Source organism: Equus caballus, chromosome 3, assembly GCF_041296265.1.
Source record: "Equus caballus isolate H_3958 breed thoroughbred chromosome 3, TB-T2T, whole genome shotgun sequence".
NCBI classification, from domain to species: Eukaryota; Metazoa; Chordata; class Mammalia; order Perissodactyla; family Equidae; genus Equus; species Equus caballus.
This window is the reverse complement of record NC_091686.1, coordinates 45193354-45212466: the sequence shown is the minus strand read 5'-3', so window position 1 is coordinate 45212466 and position 19113 is coordinate 45193354. Positions and strand designations below refer to the sequence as shown.

The 19113-nt window shown below is 35.4% G+C and overlaps 1 protein-coding gene across 1 annotated transcript in view; it reads right to left on the bottom strand.

Annotated features, from left to right (window-relative positions):
- Positions 1–4316: 4316 nt before the first annotated feature.
- Positions 4317–19113, bottom strand: part of DNAJB14 (DnaJ heat shock protein family (Hsp40) member B14) — a 53644-nt gene continuing 38847 nt past the window's right edge. Inside the window, exons 4-8 of the mRNA XM_023637660.2 lie at positions 17026–17211; positions 15385–15479; positions 14474–14583; positions 13438–13610; positions 4317–9202 (exon numbers count right to left, since the gene is read on the bottom strand). Coding sequence (XP_023493428.1) covers positions 9078–9202; positions 13438–13610; positions 14474–14583; positions 15385–15479; positions 17026–17211 — 689 coding nt within the window. The 3' untranslated portion in view covers positions 4317–9077. The remainder of the gene's footprint in view (positions 9203–13437; positions 13611–14473; positions 14584–15384; positions 15480–17025; positions 17212–19113) is intronic.

Here is a 19113-nt window from a genome sequence, read left to right as displayed (position 1 = left end):
GGCTGTGCCTTGGAAGCGCCGCCCATGTTATTTTGGGTCTGGGGCCTTGCTGGGTTGCACATTTGACAAAAACTTAGAGTAGGTGGTACATGAAGTCTGTGGGAGCTGGCTTACAGTCGTCTTCAACTCCAACCCCTAAAAGTGGGAGCGCAAACGGAATTAACGCTAGCCAAGACGTGGTGAGAGAGTTGGATAAAACGGAGAACTACAAAGCTCTCAAGGATTACCAGCGACCTCCTGATCCTTACGAGCGATCTTAGCAGTTCCACAGCCGCTGACATCGTTGACGATCACTTCCTCTTCCTTATTTAAACCCCTGGGTTTCTTAGCTTCTGGGACACGGCACAAGCTATTTAGGTCCTCACTCATTCTAGGCTCCTAACTCTTTAGATAAAGGCATTTAAATCTCGTTTGATTTCTCGGTGGTTTTTCTCTTTCCGCGGTGTCCTGAGAACGCGTCTTCATCTGTACCTTCCATCTGAGTTCGGGGTTCACACCTTCAGTTGCTTGTTGGATGCTGGCTCTTTCCACCTACGTGTCTTACTGTCAGCTCTGACTCAAGCGCTGTAAAGACTTCTCTGTAACTGTTTCTCCTGACCTACGTCTGCTTGGTTGCAGGATTCTATCAGTCAAGTACCATGTTTGCTCTTTCCTTTTTGTCCTCCTTTCTTCCCTGATGATTTTTGCATTTTTTTTCAGTTCTTCATTCAAAGCATTATTCTATTCAGCAAGACTATATTAATAGCTACTTAATAACGGCTAGATAAACCTGAAACAATGCACATTACTGTGTTCAGGAGTCTTTAGTGATGCTCCGTTACAGACAGTGATGAAGTGGACAGTCTTTAATCTGGCACTAACATATTCTATTTCACTTCTGAATGCATTCTAATGTGAATCCTTTACTCCAGTCAAACTGACTGCCTCACCTTTCCATCAACATGACTTTTATCTTCTTATACTTGTTCTGAACGTTTCTTTAATCGAAATGTTTCTTTCTCTTGTAAGAGAGGAAAAACTTCCTTCTGCCCTCTTAGGTTCTGTGGCTGAGCCCAAGAATTAAACTGACATAGACAGATTAACAGGAGAAAAACACAAATGTATTTAATACTTTTACAGGTACATGGGAGCCTTCTGAAGGAAAGTGAAGATCCAGAGAAGCCGGTAGGCCCAAAAGCTTATATATCTTTGTACACAAAGAACGACAAATTGTGGGGATGTCACAAAACAAAAAGGCTTGGGCTAGGGGCAGTAAATTGTGGGACAGCGACTATGAAATATATGAGGGAAATTAATGGAAGATAAGGGCTATTTTAGTCGGTTTGTTTGTACAGGTCCATCTGCCATCAATCCTGTCTGGGATGGTAAGAACGCTCTCTTCCTGGTGGGAGGAGGGCACCTTCCTCAGAGGGTCAGACCGGCCTTCCTGTATCTGCTGTTTCTTAGTGCCTTCAGTTCAAAATAATCAATATGTCAAAGTGGCATATTTTGCAGTGGCATGTTCTGAACTCCTTCATCCTCTACCATAGCTGTTTAAATCTTGTTTCCCTATAACATCTTCTCACCCATCACATTCTTTTGAACGCTACTATATACTGCCAAGACTGATTGAGAGTTATTTGTGCATAATTATATGTCACAGTTTGGGTTTGTTTTCTCAATGAGACCGTAAGGTCTGGAAGGCTGGGTCATGTCTGAGTGTTTTCCAGTTTCTTACAATGCCTAACTTTCTTGCGCTCAGTAGGTACTCGTTCAACATTTGTGGAATAAAAGTGATTAAAAGAAACCATTAATCCTGGCCCTAACTAAAATTTCTTATTTTCCCTGCCCCTGTACCATGTGCCCCCAAGTTTAGAGACAAATAAAAATACAAACTCTAGCAAGAACTTGTAATTTCTGGAAGTGCTACTCTTCATTTTAACAAAGTTCTCCATCTTGAAGACCTTAATAAATGGTAGTTGACCTGGAAAATATTTCTTCTTCCTCTTGAGTGGCACAAAGGAAAAGCACTGCTTTCCAAGCTCTCCAAACATCACTACATCCTGAAATTGATAAAACTACTACGATTTCTAATTTCCAAGTGTGGTGGTGTCCGAATCATGGCATGTCGGTGAGAGAGTTCCTCATGTATTCAATGGATCTGTTTGCATTTACTCATGAATACCACTGCTTTTGGTACAGGACTAGGGGAAATACTACTGACCTAAAAGATTATCAGCACTATGTACCACTTCTCCAAAGTGGGGAGTGCCAGATGATCCCGGAGGTTCAGGAAGACTAGGAGAAACTGTACACATACACATGCACACAAAGTGTCTATCTCATTGTTCAAGTTTCTAGTACACAGCACACTGGTACATTATACAGTTAAACATGTATATGTTGTTAAAGTTCTAACGTTATTGGTTATTTTGTTTCTCCATCTCTTTAGCTTAAATTTCTCTTAGCTGTTGTATACAGCAGAGATTTCTCAATGTTTTTTTGATTATGCTTTCCTATAAAAAAAAAGCAATCATGGATTTAGGCTGGCACCACTGTCTGTGTGAAAATTTTAGTTGGTATTCAAATCCATATGGGGAGGAGAGCCTTACTGATTCTCCAACATACAAAGATGAAAATTTTATCACTTAGACTGGCCAAGCTGGAAAATGTCTTGCTAATTTTGATTCTGGCTGTGGTCTGGCATTTGGCCCATTGGGAATACAATTATAAGGTCATATGCAGTAACTTTCTCTTCTATATTACCTCCCATTGTCAGCACACCCTGGACTTAGGCAGTCAGCTCAGAAATCAGTAAATCCCCTGATTTTCCTAACTTACATCCAATAGTCAATCATTGGAATCACTAACTTGTCAACATCTTAAACTCCCCTACCATCTTTCCTGCCTAACAGAACCCCAAATTTGGAGGAGTTAATTGAGTTGTATTCTCCAGGACTATGCCTAGGCTGCTGGGTTAGGCTGGAGAAAATACAACTCAACAGACTATATTCTGTCACCAACCTGGGACCTGCAGAAACCCAGCCTTTTCATTAGTTAGCTGACTCAGTGAAAACAATTCCTTCAAATTGTCTTCTTTCTAAGCATCTGCTTATCATTCTTTCCCCTCCCTCACTTTACGTACATAAACTGCCTATCTCATCAAGCAAATGCAAGCCATTACATCTTGCCACCAACACTTTAAATCTGCCTGCATTTGTACCCATCCTCTGTGCATTCCTCTCTGAAAGAATGCTAGTGGTGTCTGTTAGCTAAAGTAATTCTTCTATCTTTGTGGAGGTTCCTGTATCCTCTGGACATATCAGGTACTAACTGCTATTATCCCTCTTTTTCTCTGTCTTTACTCTTTCACTTTCTACTTGCCCCTTTCCATCAGATAAAAAATTAGTAAGATCTCTCATGTAATAAGTAGTAAGGTCTCATGTAATAAATAACAATTCAAGAAACAAAAGCTTTCTTTAGCAACCACATCCTCTTCAAGCTCCCATCCTTTTTCTCTACTCCTTTTCATAGCCAAATTTTTGGAAAGTTTTTAATTGCTGCCTCCATTTATTCCAAATCCAATCAAATAATTCTCTTGATTCTGCCTCCTGAATATCTGTCAAAACCATTCACTTTTAGCTATATTCCTGCTCTGGTCCAAGCCATGATCACCCTTCCTTTGAGAGTAACTTCCTATCCTTCCTTCATTCACTGTTGCCCTCCAGTCTTTGCACAGCAACTAAAATGATACTGTAAAAAGACAAATCTCATCGTGTAACTCTTCCTTAAAAATCTCAAAGGTTTTCTATTGACTTAAGATAAAGTCCAATTATCATCATCTTGGTATATATGATCTATGGGATCTGGCCCCTATCTTAATTCTCTAACTTACCCTGGCTTCCTTATGCCATAATCAAACAAGTTTGTTTTCACTTCCATAAACTTTTGATGACTTTGTCAACTTACCATACTGCCTGAAAAATCTCTCTAGCACCACCTCAATCCTACTGACCTCATCTTTTGGGTTTCAGCTTAAGCTCACTTTCTCAGAGGAACCTTCCCTGATCCCCCCAGAGTAGGTTAAGTCTTCTAGATACATCCTTTCGTTGTACATTCTAAGTTTATTTGTAGCAATCATCATAATCAGAATTATTTACTTGACATTTATTTTCCTCGGTAGATGTAAACTTCACAAGGATTTTTGTTTTGTTCAGTGATTAATTACCAGCACTATGCTCACTGCCTGGGATATAGCAGGCGTTCACACATTTGTTGAAGGGATGAACGAACGAAATAAAGGGCATATTAAGAAAAACATGATAAAAAACAAATCCTTTACAGTGAGAACACACCTTCTTTTTATTCATATATTGAGATAAACTGCAAAGACTGAAAGACAGAAAATTCATCATAAATCATTCAGCAGAACATTCATTAAAAATCAAATGCATTTTCTTTAACAGAGTTCTCACACAGAAACTTTTATATAAGTCTGATATAACACTAAATATTTTACAAATCAGACATTTCATTTTTAAATCTAATTGTATAATCTTAAATGCACTATAGACAAATAAAGTAAGATCTCCTTTACCAGTTTCACTTCATTTAACTTATACAAGGCTTCCATTAAAATTCCATCACACCTTGAAAATTACCTGCAGCTTTTAAAAACACATGATTTAAACTTTAAATGGAAAAAAATCTTATGTAGCAATCTAAAAAACAAAGACAGAACAAAAATAGGTAAGAGGCATTTCTTAATACAAATAAATCACAAAATAACATTTACGTGTGAGTTTCTTCTCATTGGTACTGTCATCCAACTAAAAAACAACTCATTTTGAAACTGATGCTTAAAATACTCCAGTGTCACTGAAAAATCTCTGTTACTTAAGTGGTGCCGTTCAATGGCAAAGCAGAATGTCAAGAGTGGAATGGACCGACTCCTCTACTGAAGCGAATGAGACTTATTCACATTCGTGCCAGGTGTCACCCGCTACACAATTACTAGACAGTGCAGCAACCAATAAGCCCAATTTTAATAACAACTCACTAAGACAATTCAAGAAACACTTCTTACCCCTACATATTTCGAGACTGCTATAGAAAGATACAATTATAGTTGAAGTATAGGCTTTATAATAGGAATCTGTTTTAAAATATGAAAAAGATCAACAGAAAGAATTCACACTGATGAAATTCTGTGGGCTGATTTTCAAAATTAGAAATAAGAATACCCACTGCTAATGGAAGCCCTGCTCTGTGCAAACATAGTGTGGTATATATTAAACAATCACACATTTGAGGTATTAGCTGGAAAAATATATATATATACACCTATAGAGGGACACATCCACAGAATATTCACAAATCTATTGGCCCCAAAACCAGCAGATAATAAAATTAAACGAAAAGGAATCACGTACCAACAGGAAAAAGTTACCCGCAGGGATTTTACAAAAAATGTGGTTACATAATCCTTAATATAAGGAGTATGTTTTGAATTAATGTTTTGAGGGAGAATGTTTCCATTTACATGAAAATGTCTATTTAACAGTAACAAAACAAAAAAGGATGCCTGAATTCTAGGACTGTGTTGCCTGCCAGATTATTAAAGGGATTTGTAAGAATTCCTTGAAGTTCCTCATCCTATCCACTTTTTCTTTGTAATTAAAATTTTTAAAAATTTGGAAGTTACTGTGGTACTACTCTTTTCTTTTTCATTGGCTTATAGAAAATTTTATAGATTTTACCTAGGCAGTAGTCCAATGTGGCCACAGATAAGGGTTTTCAGCTATTTAGTGAAAATTCAACTTTAGATTTATTGTTCAGAAGTTTTTCTGTTCAGATGAGAAAAAAGACGACGACTGCCCTTCCAGTTTGCCTCACTTTGTGAAGACAGATAGTAATATCAGTAGTATTACACCCCAGCTTCATATGCGGAAGCTAAATTAATGCACAAGTCCTCCTTCTGAACCATGTGGTCCCTTGACATAACACTTAACTGGAAAGATGGCTCATTTGGTCCTCAGGCCAACGTCAAGAAATATTTCACTGCCTTAATACAAGCGGGAGATTTATTTTTTTAATGAAATATGTAGGAATACACTATTAAGTAAGATTAACGTCACATTAATTAAATAACAGCTGCATTTAAAAATATTATAGATCAACAAAGGGAAATCAAGAGATTAATCTTTCTCTCGCTAACTATTTGACATACTAGTATAACTGAAGATTTACTAAGAAGAAAACTCAAGCAAAGAAGTGCAGTTAAAGTACAGGGCTGGAATTCCACATGCCCGTCCTGTGAACACCTGAGTTGACACAAAAGCAGTGGCTTAATGCCCTGGCATAGGTATACCTTAAGGACTTACTTTTCTCTACCAAGTCTTTGTAAGTCATAAATAAGAATGTGATGAGTATGAAACAAATACTTAAAAATTCAATGCACTCTCTTCCCAAAATATATTGTTTTCACTTATTAAATGGATTATAACTTGAAATAAATTCTCAGATTTGATGAAAATAAATTCTGAAAGTTACAAATGATTAGCACCAGTCCATTTGGGAACTAAGGAATCAAAAGAGGAGCAGAAAAGGTACTACTTATTTCTCTCAAATCCTCACAAGCAATGATGTCTGTGTATGTTTAAAAAGGGATAAAATGTAAAGCATTAATACATATAATTGTTGTCAAACTTCTAAAATACCAGCCAGAGAAGCTAATAAAGCAGTACTCAAAGACTGAGGGCTTTTCAGCAATGACTAAATGAATAGTACAAGTTATCAAATGAAATCGCAAAGCTCATGTAGCTAAAAGAAAGACAGCAAAATGTTGGAATTTTTATTAAAGAGTGGCAAACATGAAAATCTTATTACATCTCAAGATAGCTGAAGTCTTTTTCACAGAATTAACCCAAAATTCTAAGACACTTGGTTGGACCCTTGCCCCATTATATAGGTGACAGTAAGGACTTAATCTTCCCTTGCATACTTTCTATGTGGCTTAAATTTTCAGGCACTCTATCACTCATTTCCCACAGTTGGTTTGAAAATTTCATTTTATCAAAAACATTTCCCCAAACATTTTATGGAATGTAATGGGATGCAGCAATGCAAGTGAAATATAATACTGTCCAAAAGCCATGTATGACTTCAGAGTGTACAGCTTCACTTAACTTGATAATTTCATCTATCCCCTTAAAGTCAGGATTAAGGGAAAAAGAATCAGTCAACAAGAGTTCAATTCACACAAGCATCAACCACAATAGTGTAAATTTCCACTAAAACTGGAAAAATATAGATGAAAGTTTTTCATTTAAATTTTTATAAGTTTTCTGATGCAATATGAACTTTCAGGTTAATTAGAATGCTATGACCTTATTTTTTTAAAAACTCATTATATGGGCTCAAGAAAATATTTAAAATTGTATTTTCTTTTAAGCATTGCTATTTTTTTAAAGGCCTCATTTCTAAAATAAAGTTGGTTAAGCTGTCCAGCTTCCCTAGGATACTATATTATTAGTTTAACCTACTTATTCAATCAGGCATTTCTATTGACTCACCTGGAAAGAGGGATACAAGAAAACATTTTAAAAAGAATGGTCATTTTAGAAGTTTTATTCAACAGATGCTATAAATTAACTACATGCCGAAAATATCTTTAAACAAAAGAACACTGCCACTTTAACTAGCATCTCTCACACACAAAAAACTACTGAAGATGTGTTCATATTCCATTAACTGAGTATGAAGCAAAATCATTAAAATATTACAACTGTAAACATACAAGACTAGAAATCAAATAGTTTCATACCCAATATCAGGCACCAAAAACCTCAATTTCCAGCTGATCTCTGTAATTTATATTATGGATTTAATTACAAGGAGCTTATTGCTACAGGATTAATTGAATTAATAGTGAATAGATTTCAGCTCAGAATTTTGTAAGGATAACTTGCTATACATCACTATTCTACCTGCTGCTAGCTTTCTGCTCACTGCTGCCTGTGGCCAAACAGATCATGCTCTGACCCAGGAAGTGTGCTGTAGTCTGTCCATATGTTTAAGAGTTGGCAATCAGGATAAAAGGCACAAAGCTTTATTTTAGTAGTAACGTTTCTTATTACTTATTTGTAGAAGAACCCATTTACTTTTGGATCTTGCCTAAATGATCATTAAGAAGAAACTGCAAATTTCCATGGGGGGAAAAACAGGTAGGTCCTCTTCTCCATAAATTTTAGCAGCATTTAAAAACATACATATGAACATTTGGGGGCCTTTTAATTATTAGAATTGCAAACGACATAACTGCAGTTTACTGTTGAAGACCCTTTTTGTTTAATATCTATATAGCCATTTCTTCATATTTTCTTTAAAATCTATCAGTATAGCATTTCATTTGTATGCATGGCTTAGCAATTCATAAAACTAAATAAATAGCAAACTGATACTCTACACCAGTTCATTTATCTCAATATATATTTTGGAATATAATGGCAATATTAAAAATATCAATTCCCTCTAAGCTGATAATGCTACAAGATTTTACATAAAGTTAAAACAGGCTTTGTTTTTTTCTTTTTGAAAAAGTTTCATTGTTTAAATTCCACACATTTGACATCTGACAAGGAAGATGTAATTTTGTCATAGAACATTTATTCCATCAATTTAAACTGACGTGTCTCATGGAACTAAACACTAAAAGAATTCAAATAAAAAGGCAATAACCGGTATGTACACAAAATGATCATCCCATAAATATTTACACGACAAGGAAAAAAACGGAGAATCACTAAAACTGGAAACTGCTACAGGTGTGATAATGCTTTCCCAAGACATTTTTAGTTAGGAATCATTTAAGCTTTTAAAGTGAAAATAACTGCAGAAGCGTAACTAAAATATTAATTTTAGTCTTCAGTTTCTTACTATTTAAAGGAGCCAGTAGGTCATAAACAGTCCAAGATTTCAGGGACCAACTATTCAGTTTAGTTTTTAACATCAAATCTTTTTCTTTAGCTCTCATGATGAAACCAAACTTACTTACAGAAAAAACAGAGTATGCTAAAAGGTGTAAATAAAATTCCAGTTCATCCTCCTTTATAGATACTGGTCAGCCGCTCCAACTCTTTACAGTTGTCCATGCTCAAGGCATCTGCCTTCCTTCGGAGTCGATCGTCACGGTATACTTTTGCTGCATATTGCATGTCTGTTTCTATTAACAAATAAACATATTTTGCTAAGTAAATACAGTCATTCCTTGGTATCCTCAAGGGATTGGTTCCACGACTCCCCATGAACACCCAAATCCTCAAATGCTCAAGTCCCTTAGTTGGCCCTCTGTATCCGAGGATGCAGAACTGGTGGATACAGAGTGCCTACTGTAATAATTGAGATCACCTAGTTGTTTAAACTCAAATAATGTTTCATAGAAGCCCTTCGATATACTTCTATTAACTGACTTTTTAAAAATAGTTAAAGCAAGCCAAGTCCTACTCCTAAAAGCCATTTGGAAGCCTAGCACGTAAAATACCAGAGCTGCTCTGGAGAAGAAATAAGGGTAGAATCCCATCAACCCCTTCCACCTCCACCCGTCTCCAGTGGTTTAAAAGCGACTGCTCTAACTTATCATCTTGACCTCTTATCCTAAAGACATCATAGACTATTCACTACCGTTAGTGGGTCTTTTCTGCTGTGACCTTTTGTTAAGGTTTCAGCTTAATTAATTATGCCAAGACTTGAGCAGAAAAATTTAAAATCTTGTTCTGAGTTTGCTTGAATTAAAAAAATATGTAATAAACTTACTGAAGGTACACAAAAGAGAAAAGAAGCTTGCTATACAATCAGAGTAGTGGTACTCAGCAAATAAGTACTTCTGAGGCTTCCTTCAGTATGTGGACAGCATTACTAAGGGAAAACAAATGGACTAGAAATCAAACATTCTTCAGGGATGCCTTGTTATTTTCCTGTTACTCAGCCATTTCACTGTTTATTAACACTTCTAAAGGCTGGGAGCACTTAGAGAAGATATAACAAAAAGAGAAAAAACTTGGTTACTTTCTGGAAAACAGTGGCTAAAGTAGAGGACATCAGTCAGGACCACATTCAAAATATACTCAGAGGTAAGAGAGCAGGCGATTTCTCAGGATCTGTCAGAAATGATGTTTATTCAATCAGTCAGGGTAGGACTTAACAACTCAATCAAAACCACTCCACCCTTTTTATTTACAAATGTAAAGACTTGTAAAATCCATCTGCAGATGATTCTTCCCAAATAAAGTAGATAACCTAAGCTCAGAGGGCTCGTAAACTGCAGGGTCTAGATTCCAATTCCGACCTCCAAGTCCTAGCCTAATATTCTTTCCATGATCTCAAATCACTGCTTCTATTTTATAAAACACCTCTTTTACCAATCTAGACATTAGAGAGTGTTAGAAGTGACCCTAAAAAACAACCTGGCAAAAGAATATCCACTGGCCAACAATCTTTCCAATGACATTAATTTAAGAAACAAGATAATTTTATCCTAATCAACAAGTGAAACATTCAATCAATAAATTGTTATACTGAGCTCCTCCTACTTCTACCTTCATTCAAAACCCATAACCTCTAGATGTGCTAAGTTTGTTGAATTTTTTTTTTGAAAATTTCACAAAACTTGACTACTACAACGAACATGCTAAAACCCTTTACCTTGATTGACCAATTCTTCATATTTTGTCAAATTTGCTTTAGCTCTCTCTACAATAAAGGCTGTTGTTACTGTTGTGGTGGTTATTATTTTGCAGACCTTTTGAGAGTAAGTTGCAGACATCATGACCTTTCATTCCTAATTACTTTAGCATGTTTCTCCTAAGAACAAGGGCATTCTCTTACATAACCACAATACAATTTTCAAATTCAGAAATTTAACGATATGACACCATTATCTAATATGTAGTCTATATTCAAAGTTCCCCAACTGTCCCAATGATATCCTTTATAGCCATTTCCTCCCCAGCCAGGATCACACATTGTATTAGTTGTCACATCTCTTTGGTCTTTAAGAGTTTTGTCTTGTTTCCTTAATATTTCTGAACACAAGCAAGTTGTTTTATAAAAGACTTATTAAAATCAGATTTAGTTAAAACTTTTGATATTAACTTTAAAAGACACACATAAATGTGTACAATATAGCTGTAGACAACTTGCTGTAGTGGAGAAAACATGGACTGAAGGGTCCATGAAACCTATTAATACTGATCTTACCAGATTGTTTAAAGATTAAACTAAATTATGCCAAGCAAAAACACTTGGCTTATAGTAGGGATGGAATAAAAAATAATTATAATGAGTAACAATAGTGAACACTTACTGGTGCAAGGCATTATGCTAAGTGTTAACATACATTATTTGTTATGTCCATATTTTAACAATGAAATAACAGGTTTAGAGAGGTTATGTAGTGTGGCCTACATAATGTGTTGGTGGAGCCAAGATCTTGCAAGGCAGTCCCAAAGTCTGCACTTTGACCATAGCATTACACTATCTTCCATAAATATGAATACCTTTTCCTTCCTTCTTTCTATTTATACAGTCAATTATCAATTATTTAAGGAAATAGAATGTAAGTAAGCATAATCCAAAAATCAGCCAGTTAGCTGAGGACTAGAACTTGTATTTGAAAGTGGATACACCTAATGCGCTAGTCATTCTTTTAACACAAAATAAAACAGGTCTTTAATACATTCATTCATACAAATTCATTAATCATTCATCCAATTGTTCATACATCCATAAAGAATTTACTATATGCCTATGATGTGCAAAAAATTGTGCAAGGTACTACAGAACACAAAATGAAATGAAATGAAATGAAATACAACAAAATAAAATTTGGTACATACTGCCATTAAGACCTTCAGCTAATGCAAGGTTTCTCAACCTCAGCAATATTGGCATTTGCGGCCAGATAATTCTTTGCTATAGGGAGCTGTCCTGTGCATTGTAGCAAGTTCAAAGCATCCCTGGCCTCAATCCATTAGACGCCAAGAGTAATCCCTTCCACCCTCACCCCGTGTTGACACACACAAAAGTTTCCAGGTATTACCAAATGTCCCATGGGAGACAGGTGAGAATCATTCCCAGTTTAAAACCACTAGTCTAATGTAATCTTCTCCACACGGAACAGACTGATTTCACAGACTCAGAGACTTGGAGACCAAGGAGGTCGTACTTCCTCTAATTGCCATTATATAGACCAAGGCCAGAGATAAGAATGCTCTTTGAAGTATACAAAGGTTATGTTTCATCAAATTTTCCCTAGTGGGTGAGAGACTATGGTAACTGCTACCATTTTCTGAGCAATTACTACATGAGAAACACTTTAGCTATTGCCTGATTTAATTTTCACAACAAACCCATAAATTTAGGTATTATTGAGAAGACTGTGGAACATAGTGCCTGGATTCTGGAGACAAATTGACTGGTTTTGAATCATAGAACACCTCTATGACCTTGAGAATTTACTAATCTCTCTGTCTCAGTTTCCTCATATGTAAGATGAGTATAATAACCTCATAGTGCTGTTGTGGTGATTAAATGAGTTAATATATATATAAAGTGCTTGGGACAGTGACCAAAACAATAAGCAGTATATAAATGATAGTTATTTCCTCCTCCCACTCATCATCATCATCCATTTGACACATGAAAGAATATACTCACAGAGGTTAGAATGAATATTTGGCCCTAATCATTCAGCTAAAAATTTCAAACAAGGATTCAACTTTAGTCTAATTCCAAAGTCTACACTATATGGTCTACTTTATTATTCCGAACTGACAGAAAAACAAAAACTATAATAACACTCAGTTCACATGCAGCATCTCAGTAGATTCTTATGGTCAACCTTTTTATAGGTGGAGCTGCCTCTTAAATTAAGGAAGCTGAGGCTGGAAAATGCTAAACAACTTGATTAAGTGTTCCCAAGGACTTCTCTACACACAAAATAAATAAAGGAAAATGAAATGTCCATAAAACTCGTACATTAAATGCTAAATGTGTAGGCTAAATTAATGAAGAGTTTCAAACTTAACTCTGAAACAGAATGCATATTAAAACTGATGACACAGTTTATGTGCCAGGATTTTTTCTTTCTTAGTGGCACATAAAATGATGCATGTTACAATTGACAACATCTTAAATACACTGAAATTTGGTATTATTCACTTATTCAACCAGATATTTACTGATACAACAATAACACAAATACCATTTATCAAGTCCTTCCTAAGTGCTAAACACTGTTATTAGGCCACATGTACATTGAAACACTTTGTCTCATTTAACTATTGAGTTCCAATCATGTGCCAGGCGGTTCTAGAATACTTCTTCAGTAGAGAAATCTATAGTTATCAATTCCAAAGACTCTGAGTAAGTTTCTAAATGTTAAACATTTGACAAACTTACTTTGTTGTCTTTCTTTCCAGCAATTATTTCGAATATTAGTCACATAATCTTCTTCCACACTCTTTTCTACCTTTTGTAATAACACTCCTTTATATTCATTTTTAAAGTCCTTATTGACATAATAGACGACTCCCAAGTTTTCTGTCTGCATTTTAATAGTTTGTCCTGATCCACTGTAAAAGAAATGCTTGATCATTACTTTTTTAATTGAAATTGTACATTCTGATCTGCTACTCCAAACCAAGCTAAGAAAAGCAATTAAAAATAATTAAAAAGTTAATATTGGTAATCATTTATTCACATTATCTCTAATTGCCTAAAACCACCATTCATGTCATAAAAAGCAATCATATTTTAATATACTATGTTCTTATAAGTTCTCTCAGTTTTTAGTTGACAAAAATCTTATTTGGAAAAAATAAGAAGGTATTTCTTGTTTTTAGACCAATCCGTTTCTAATATTATAAAATCACTGGCAATACGATTTTACAAAGTTTCCTTTATATTCATTGTATTACAGTAAAGTTTTCTAGAATGGATGCTGCATTAAATTTCCTTTATGTCTTGACCTCTGATATATAAAGTATATTATGGAAAAAGACTTCACATAACAAAAAAGTGATATTTGGTTTTATTTAATCAATATTTTACAAACAGAGGAGTGAAGTGATTTCCCCCTTAATGACACAAATCTCTGTAAGATCAATCACAATTTTATTTTTGTTTTTAAAGTATTTTTATCTTTTAAAGTATTTTTTGTTTTCAATGTCAACATGTTACCTATTATAGGAAATTGCTATCAAGTTCGAAGACAGCACTTCCGTCTTTATCCACAATGCAAGAAAAATGTAAACTAACAACATAATACAAATTAATCACTTGAGAAACTATTTTTAAAATTAGAGACTTTTAAATCTGGTACACTTGGGGTAATAGAAGATTTGGCACTTAAAAGTTTAAAAAAGCACAAAGATCTTTAAAGGAAGCTATATAAGAAACAACAATTCTTTTTGTAAAATTTCACTTAGCTACTTACGATCTGGGATATAAGGAATAAGGAGGACTAGAGACCATCAACTGGCTTAATAACGACACGAGGATCAATACGATAATGGGCATCAGCTGGATAAACACAGAAAAACCTCCCTATAAAAAATCATCAAAGAATAACAAATTGTAATATAACCATAGATGTCAAGAATCCAACAGTTGTCACACATTTTGAGAGGCAGAAAGGATTTGAGATCATCTGGTTCAGTGCTCTCAAATCTGCCTGATCTAACAACTTCCTGGGGTGAGTCTTCAAAATACCACTTTCCAGTTGCTTCACCTGAGATCCTGATGTGGAAAACACTGATTTAACCTGATCTCATCTTACAGATGAGGACGTTCTCCTTTCTCTCATGCACAGAGAGACACCACCACTATGCAGAAGGTTGCAAAGCTCTTTTCACCTTGGATTTGAGGGTGGACCGTGGAAGCTGATGAGTGGCAGAGCGGGGGCCCAGGCCTTTTAACTTGTAGTCTAGTGCTCTTTCCACCTACCTTTCTACTTTATGTAATTTAACTGCTACATGCAATTAGGTATAACTGTATTAGAACAAGGAGAGTTACTTCCAATTTACCTTTTTCAGTATTAATTCTAAATCCTTTAGGACCAACAATAAGAAGTTACCTTCAAAACATGCCCACTGCAGGTGTTATCTTCATTAGAATCACAGAGCACCAAATGTGAAGGTGTCATATGCCCAACCACCTTCCACCGTGACTTCTACCCTGCTCCCCTCATACCCCTGAGGGATTGTCTAGTCTCTACCCCTCACCTGTGCTGGGAGAAAATTCATTACTTCCTTTTAAAACAAACTGCCCTATTTTCAGACAACTCTAATTACTTTTCCTGAGCTGAGATTTGCCACTTTATGATTTCTAATTATATCATAAACATACATCTCCTCTTTCCTCTTCTCTTTCATGTCCACTATGTCGATGCTGATGTTGATGGCTATAACCAGCTCGTCCATTTGAAAATGAATGTACACTACCTAGAAAATAAAAAACAAGGTTAAATTAGGGATAGCAATTATGATCAGAAAAATCCTATTTTTACATTTTTAATTTTTTAAATTAACTGAAAAAATGCATATTTAAGTAGTGAATGCTTATGGCCCTCTCCTCTTGTCAGAGACGCATGGAGGGAAACAGGGACGATTCTCGCCGGACCCTATTTCCTTTAAAGTAAAGCTCCCTCTTCAGGAGAACTTGAACACTGCAGGCATAGAGGACTTCTGCTGTAGTAGGTTGCTTTTACAAACCTTGGATCATTACTCTGAAACTCTGCCTTCTGCATTTACCAATGAATAACAAATATCTCTGAAAATCAAGAGATAGTGCTCTAACTCATTTTTGAAAACATAGCTGCGTAATATACTATGGTATGGGTGGACCACAATTTATTCAAATATTCTCTTGCTGATAAACATTCAAGCTGTTTTCAAATAAGGTGACCAACCAGAAATGGCTACCAATGACAAAGTAAACAACGTTATAACAAACAAAAGAACTATAAATCAACTATCAGAAAATTCACTAAAATCTGAAAGATTTTTGATTGTTTCTAGCATATTTTCAGTCAAAATTATTAGTCTGAATAAGTTTTCTGTGAAAGGTAATTATGTATCCTAATACATCAAAATACAGGTTATATTTTCAGTCATTAATTTGTATTTAACATTCTCCTTCCTTCAAGGATGCTTTATAAAATGTCCTATCAATGACCAATCTTTCTGAATAATATTCAGACAGGGCCACCAGGACAAATTATACTGCTACATGCATAAAGATTCTCCTAATTTTGAATAGAATGTTTAACTTAGCACATTAAGCATATGCTGTAAACAAGACTGGAGCTATAATTTTAACCACCTTAGAGGAGCTACTCTGAAAGAAAATTAATTTCCCCACAAACAACTCACAGTAAATCTAAGTGGAGTTCAATATTCATGCTGGTACTATAAAATCCATTCATTTAGTAGTTCCTCTAGAATACTTTACTTTGATAGCCTAGTTCAAGTAATTATTTCTATCTTAATGTAATTTTAAAAACCCACTTACTTTATATATAACCTATGAATCAGATATTTTAATATTTCAATGGACAGTACCTCCGCATACATCCAAATTAGTAATTTATAATGTTATTAATGAAATATCTACATAGAGCTCCAGAGAACCAACGTCAAATAGTTGTCCAGGGTATAGGATACCTCCTGTACCTGTATGAGCACTTAACTAAGACATTGCCACTGGCTTTCCTACTTACACATCCTTTCTTCAGCTTTATATAAAATACAGAATATCTGTGCTCTTCATTTCTTTTTTTATTATTAAAAGGTGTTGTAAGTGAAAGAGAGACTTACAGTAAAGCTAATAAATCTAACATTTTTCTTCTACCTTTATGAAAAACCATCACAGGATCATAATACTAGGAAAAACATAGGGGAGAAGGTAGATAAATCTCTAAACAGCCTAACTGGAGGTGAGGATCTCTAGCTTGATAAAATATAATATTTATAATTAACATTAAAATACCTGAAGGAAATCCACCACCAAAGAATATATTAAACAAGTCTTCTGGAGTTATATCAGCTTCACAACCTCTATGGAAATTAAATCTGCCATTGTTTTGGTGATTACATGCTTGTTCTTCATTGCCTGTGAGGTCATACTGTTTTCGTTTTTCTGGATTGCTTAAAATAGCATAAGCATTTCCAATCTCTGAAAAAGTAATGAGTAAAAGTTGGTAAGCAAAGTTTTTATATTATTAAGACAGTCCCATATAAAAGCCACTGTCATGTTAATAACAAGAAAAAAATTACTTTGAGACTAATCAAGAAAACGGTAAAACAGTAACAATTTCTTTTAAAGGTATTATACATTGTTTGCAATTATACATATTACTAGCTCCCAACACAATTTTTTATCCTAGACAGGCAAGTCTCCCTACTGCCTTGAACATAAAGGAATGTCCATCCTTCGATACTATTGTACTCCATCCCCTAACATCCTGCTTCTTCCTTTTTGAGTCTCCTAATCTAGTCATTCATTAGTTCCATTCAAACCAATGATACAGCAGTGGCTACCAACTGCCACCCTCTTTACTTTACTACATCATCCATTATTATTCCCACTTTACACATGAGCCCCCTGAGGCTCAAAAAAGCTAAGAAATTTGTTCAAGGTCAAATTTTTTTTAGCAGCGTTAAGTACACTGTGAAACCTACACCATGAACCTTGTTTTGCACACTCCAGCCCAGAATGAGCTATTTTTTATTCTATTCCAGAACAATTTATTGCTCTTAAAACTGTAAACTCCATGAGCGTAGGGACTGTGTCTATGTTTTCACTGCAATGTCCCCAAGGGCCAGCACAAAGTCTGAATTGTTTCTCAATGAATCCAGATAGTCTCTAGTTTTCCTATCTCACTTTGCCACTACTGTGATATTTATTTACAAAGAATTCTATTTCCAATCTCATACTCCTGTGTCCAAGAGAGGCAGTAGTAAATTGATTACCAAAATGTCTTCTTGACATGATTTACAAAAGCAGTAATGCTTTGATCTAAAAGCAGGAACTACCCTATTCTCATTCTGATACTTCTAATAATTAATCATTTCATAAACACAGCTTGCTTCTTAAACTAGATGGTAAGCCTCTTGCAAAATGGGATATTTTTTAAATACTTTCTGGATCCCATGTGGCGGCTGCCATAGGTACCGTGCAAGCAAACAGATGCTCATTAGGTAGTTGTTTTTAGATGATTATATATCACACTGAAATTAATTATATACAGATAATCTAGAACTTTTCTTCTCATAGGGCTTCTTAAACCTGGGACAGAGATAGCTTTCAAGTGGCTTGTGAACCCTATTGTATGAAAAATCATGGGGCCAGCCCCGTGGCCGAGTGGTTAAGTCCACGCGCTCCGCTGCAGTGGCCCAGGGTTTTGCCGGTTCAGATCCTGGGCGCGGACATGGCACCGCTCGTCAGGGCTCATTGAGGCGGCATCCCACATGCCACAACTAGAAGGATGTGCAACTAAGATATACAACTATGTACCGGGGGGATTTGGGGAGATAAAGCAGAGAAAAAAAAACAAAGATTGGCAACAGTTGTTAGCTCAGGTGCAGATCTTTAAAAAAAAACAAAAAGAAAAAGAAAAATCAGGTGGACGGTCCATTTATTTGAGGAGATGGTCCAAAACTTTCTTCAGATTCTCAAATACTGTAGATCTATGACTCAGAAATTATAGTCATCACTTATAATGTTGCTCCAATGGGAAAGCATAATCAAAGATCCAATCAATGTACTTACAAACTACAGCAAGGTATTAACCCATAGCTATAAAAACGAAGCGTATATTTCAATATCTCCTAAAGTTACACTTCCAGTAATAATATCAGTTTCAGGATTTAACGACTATATAGTAATGGACTATTTCAGGTAATTTAATAATGCTATTACTTTTTAAACTATTACTATATTGGCAACCCAATTCTATCTTCAAGACTTCTTTTTTGTGTGTGTGTGAGGAATATTGGCCCTGAGCTAGCATCTGTTGCCAATCCTCCTCTTTTTGCTTGAGGAAGATTGTTCCTGAGCTAACATCTGTGACAATCT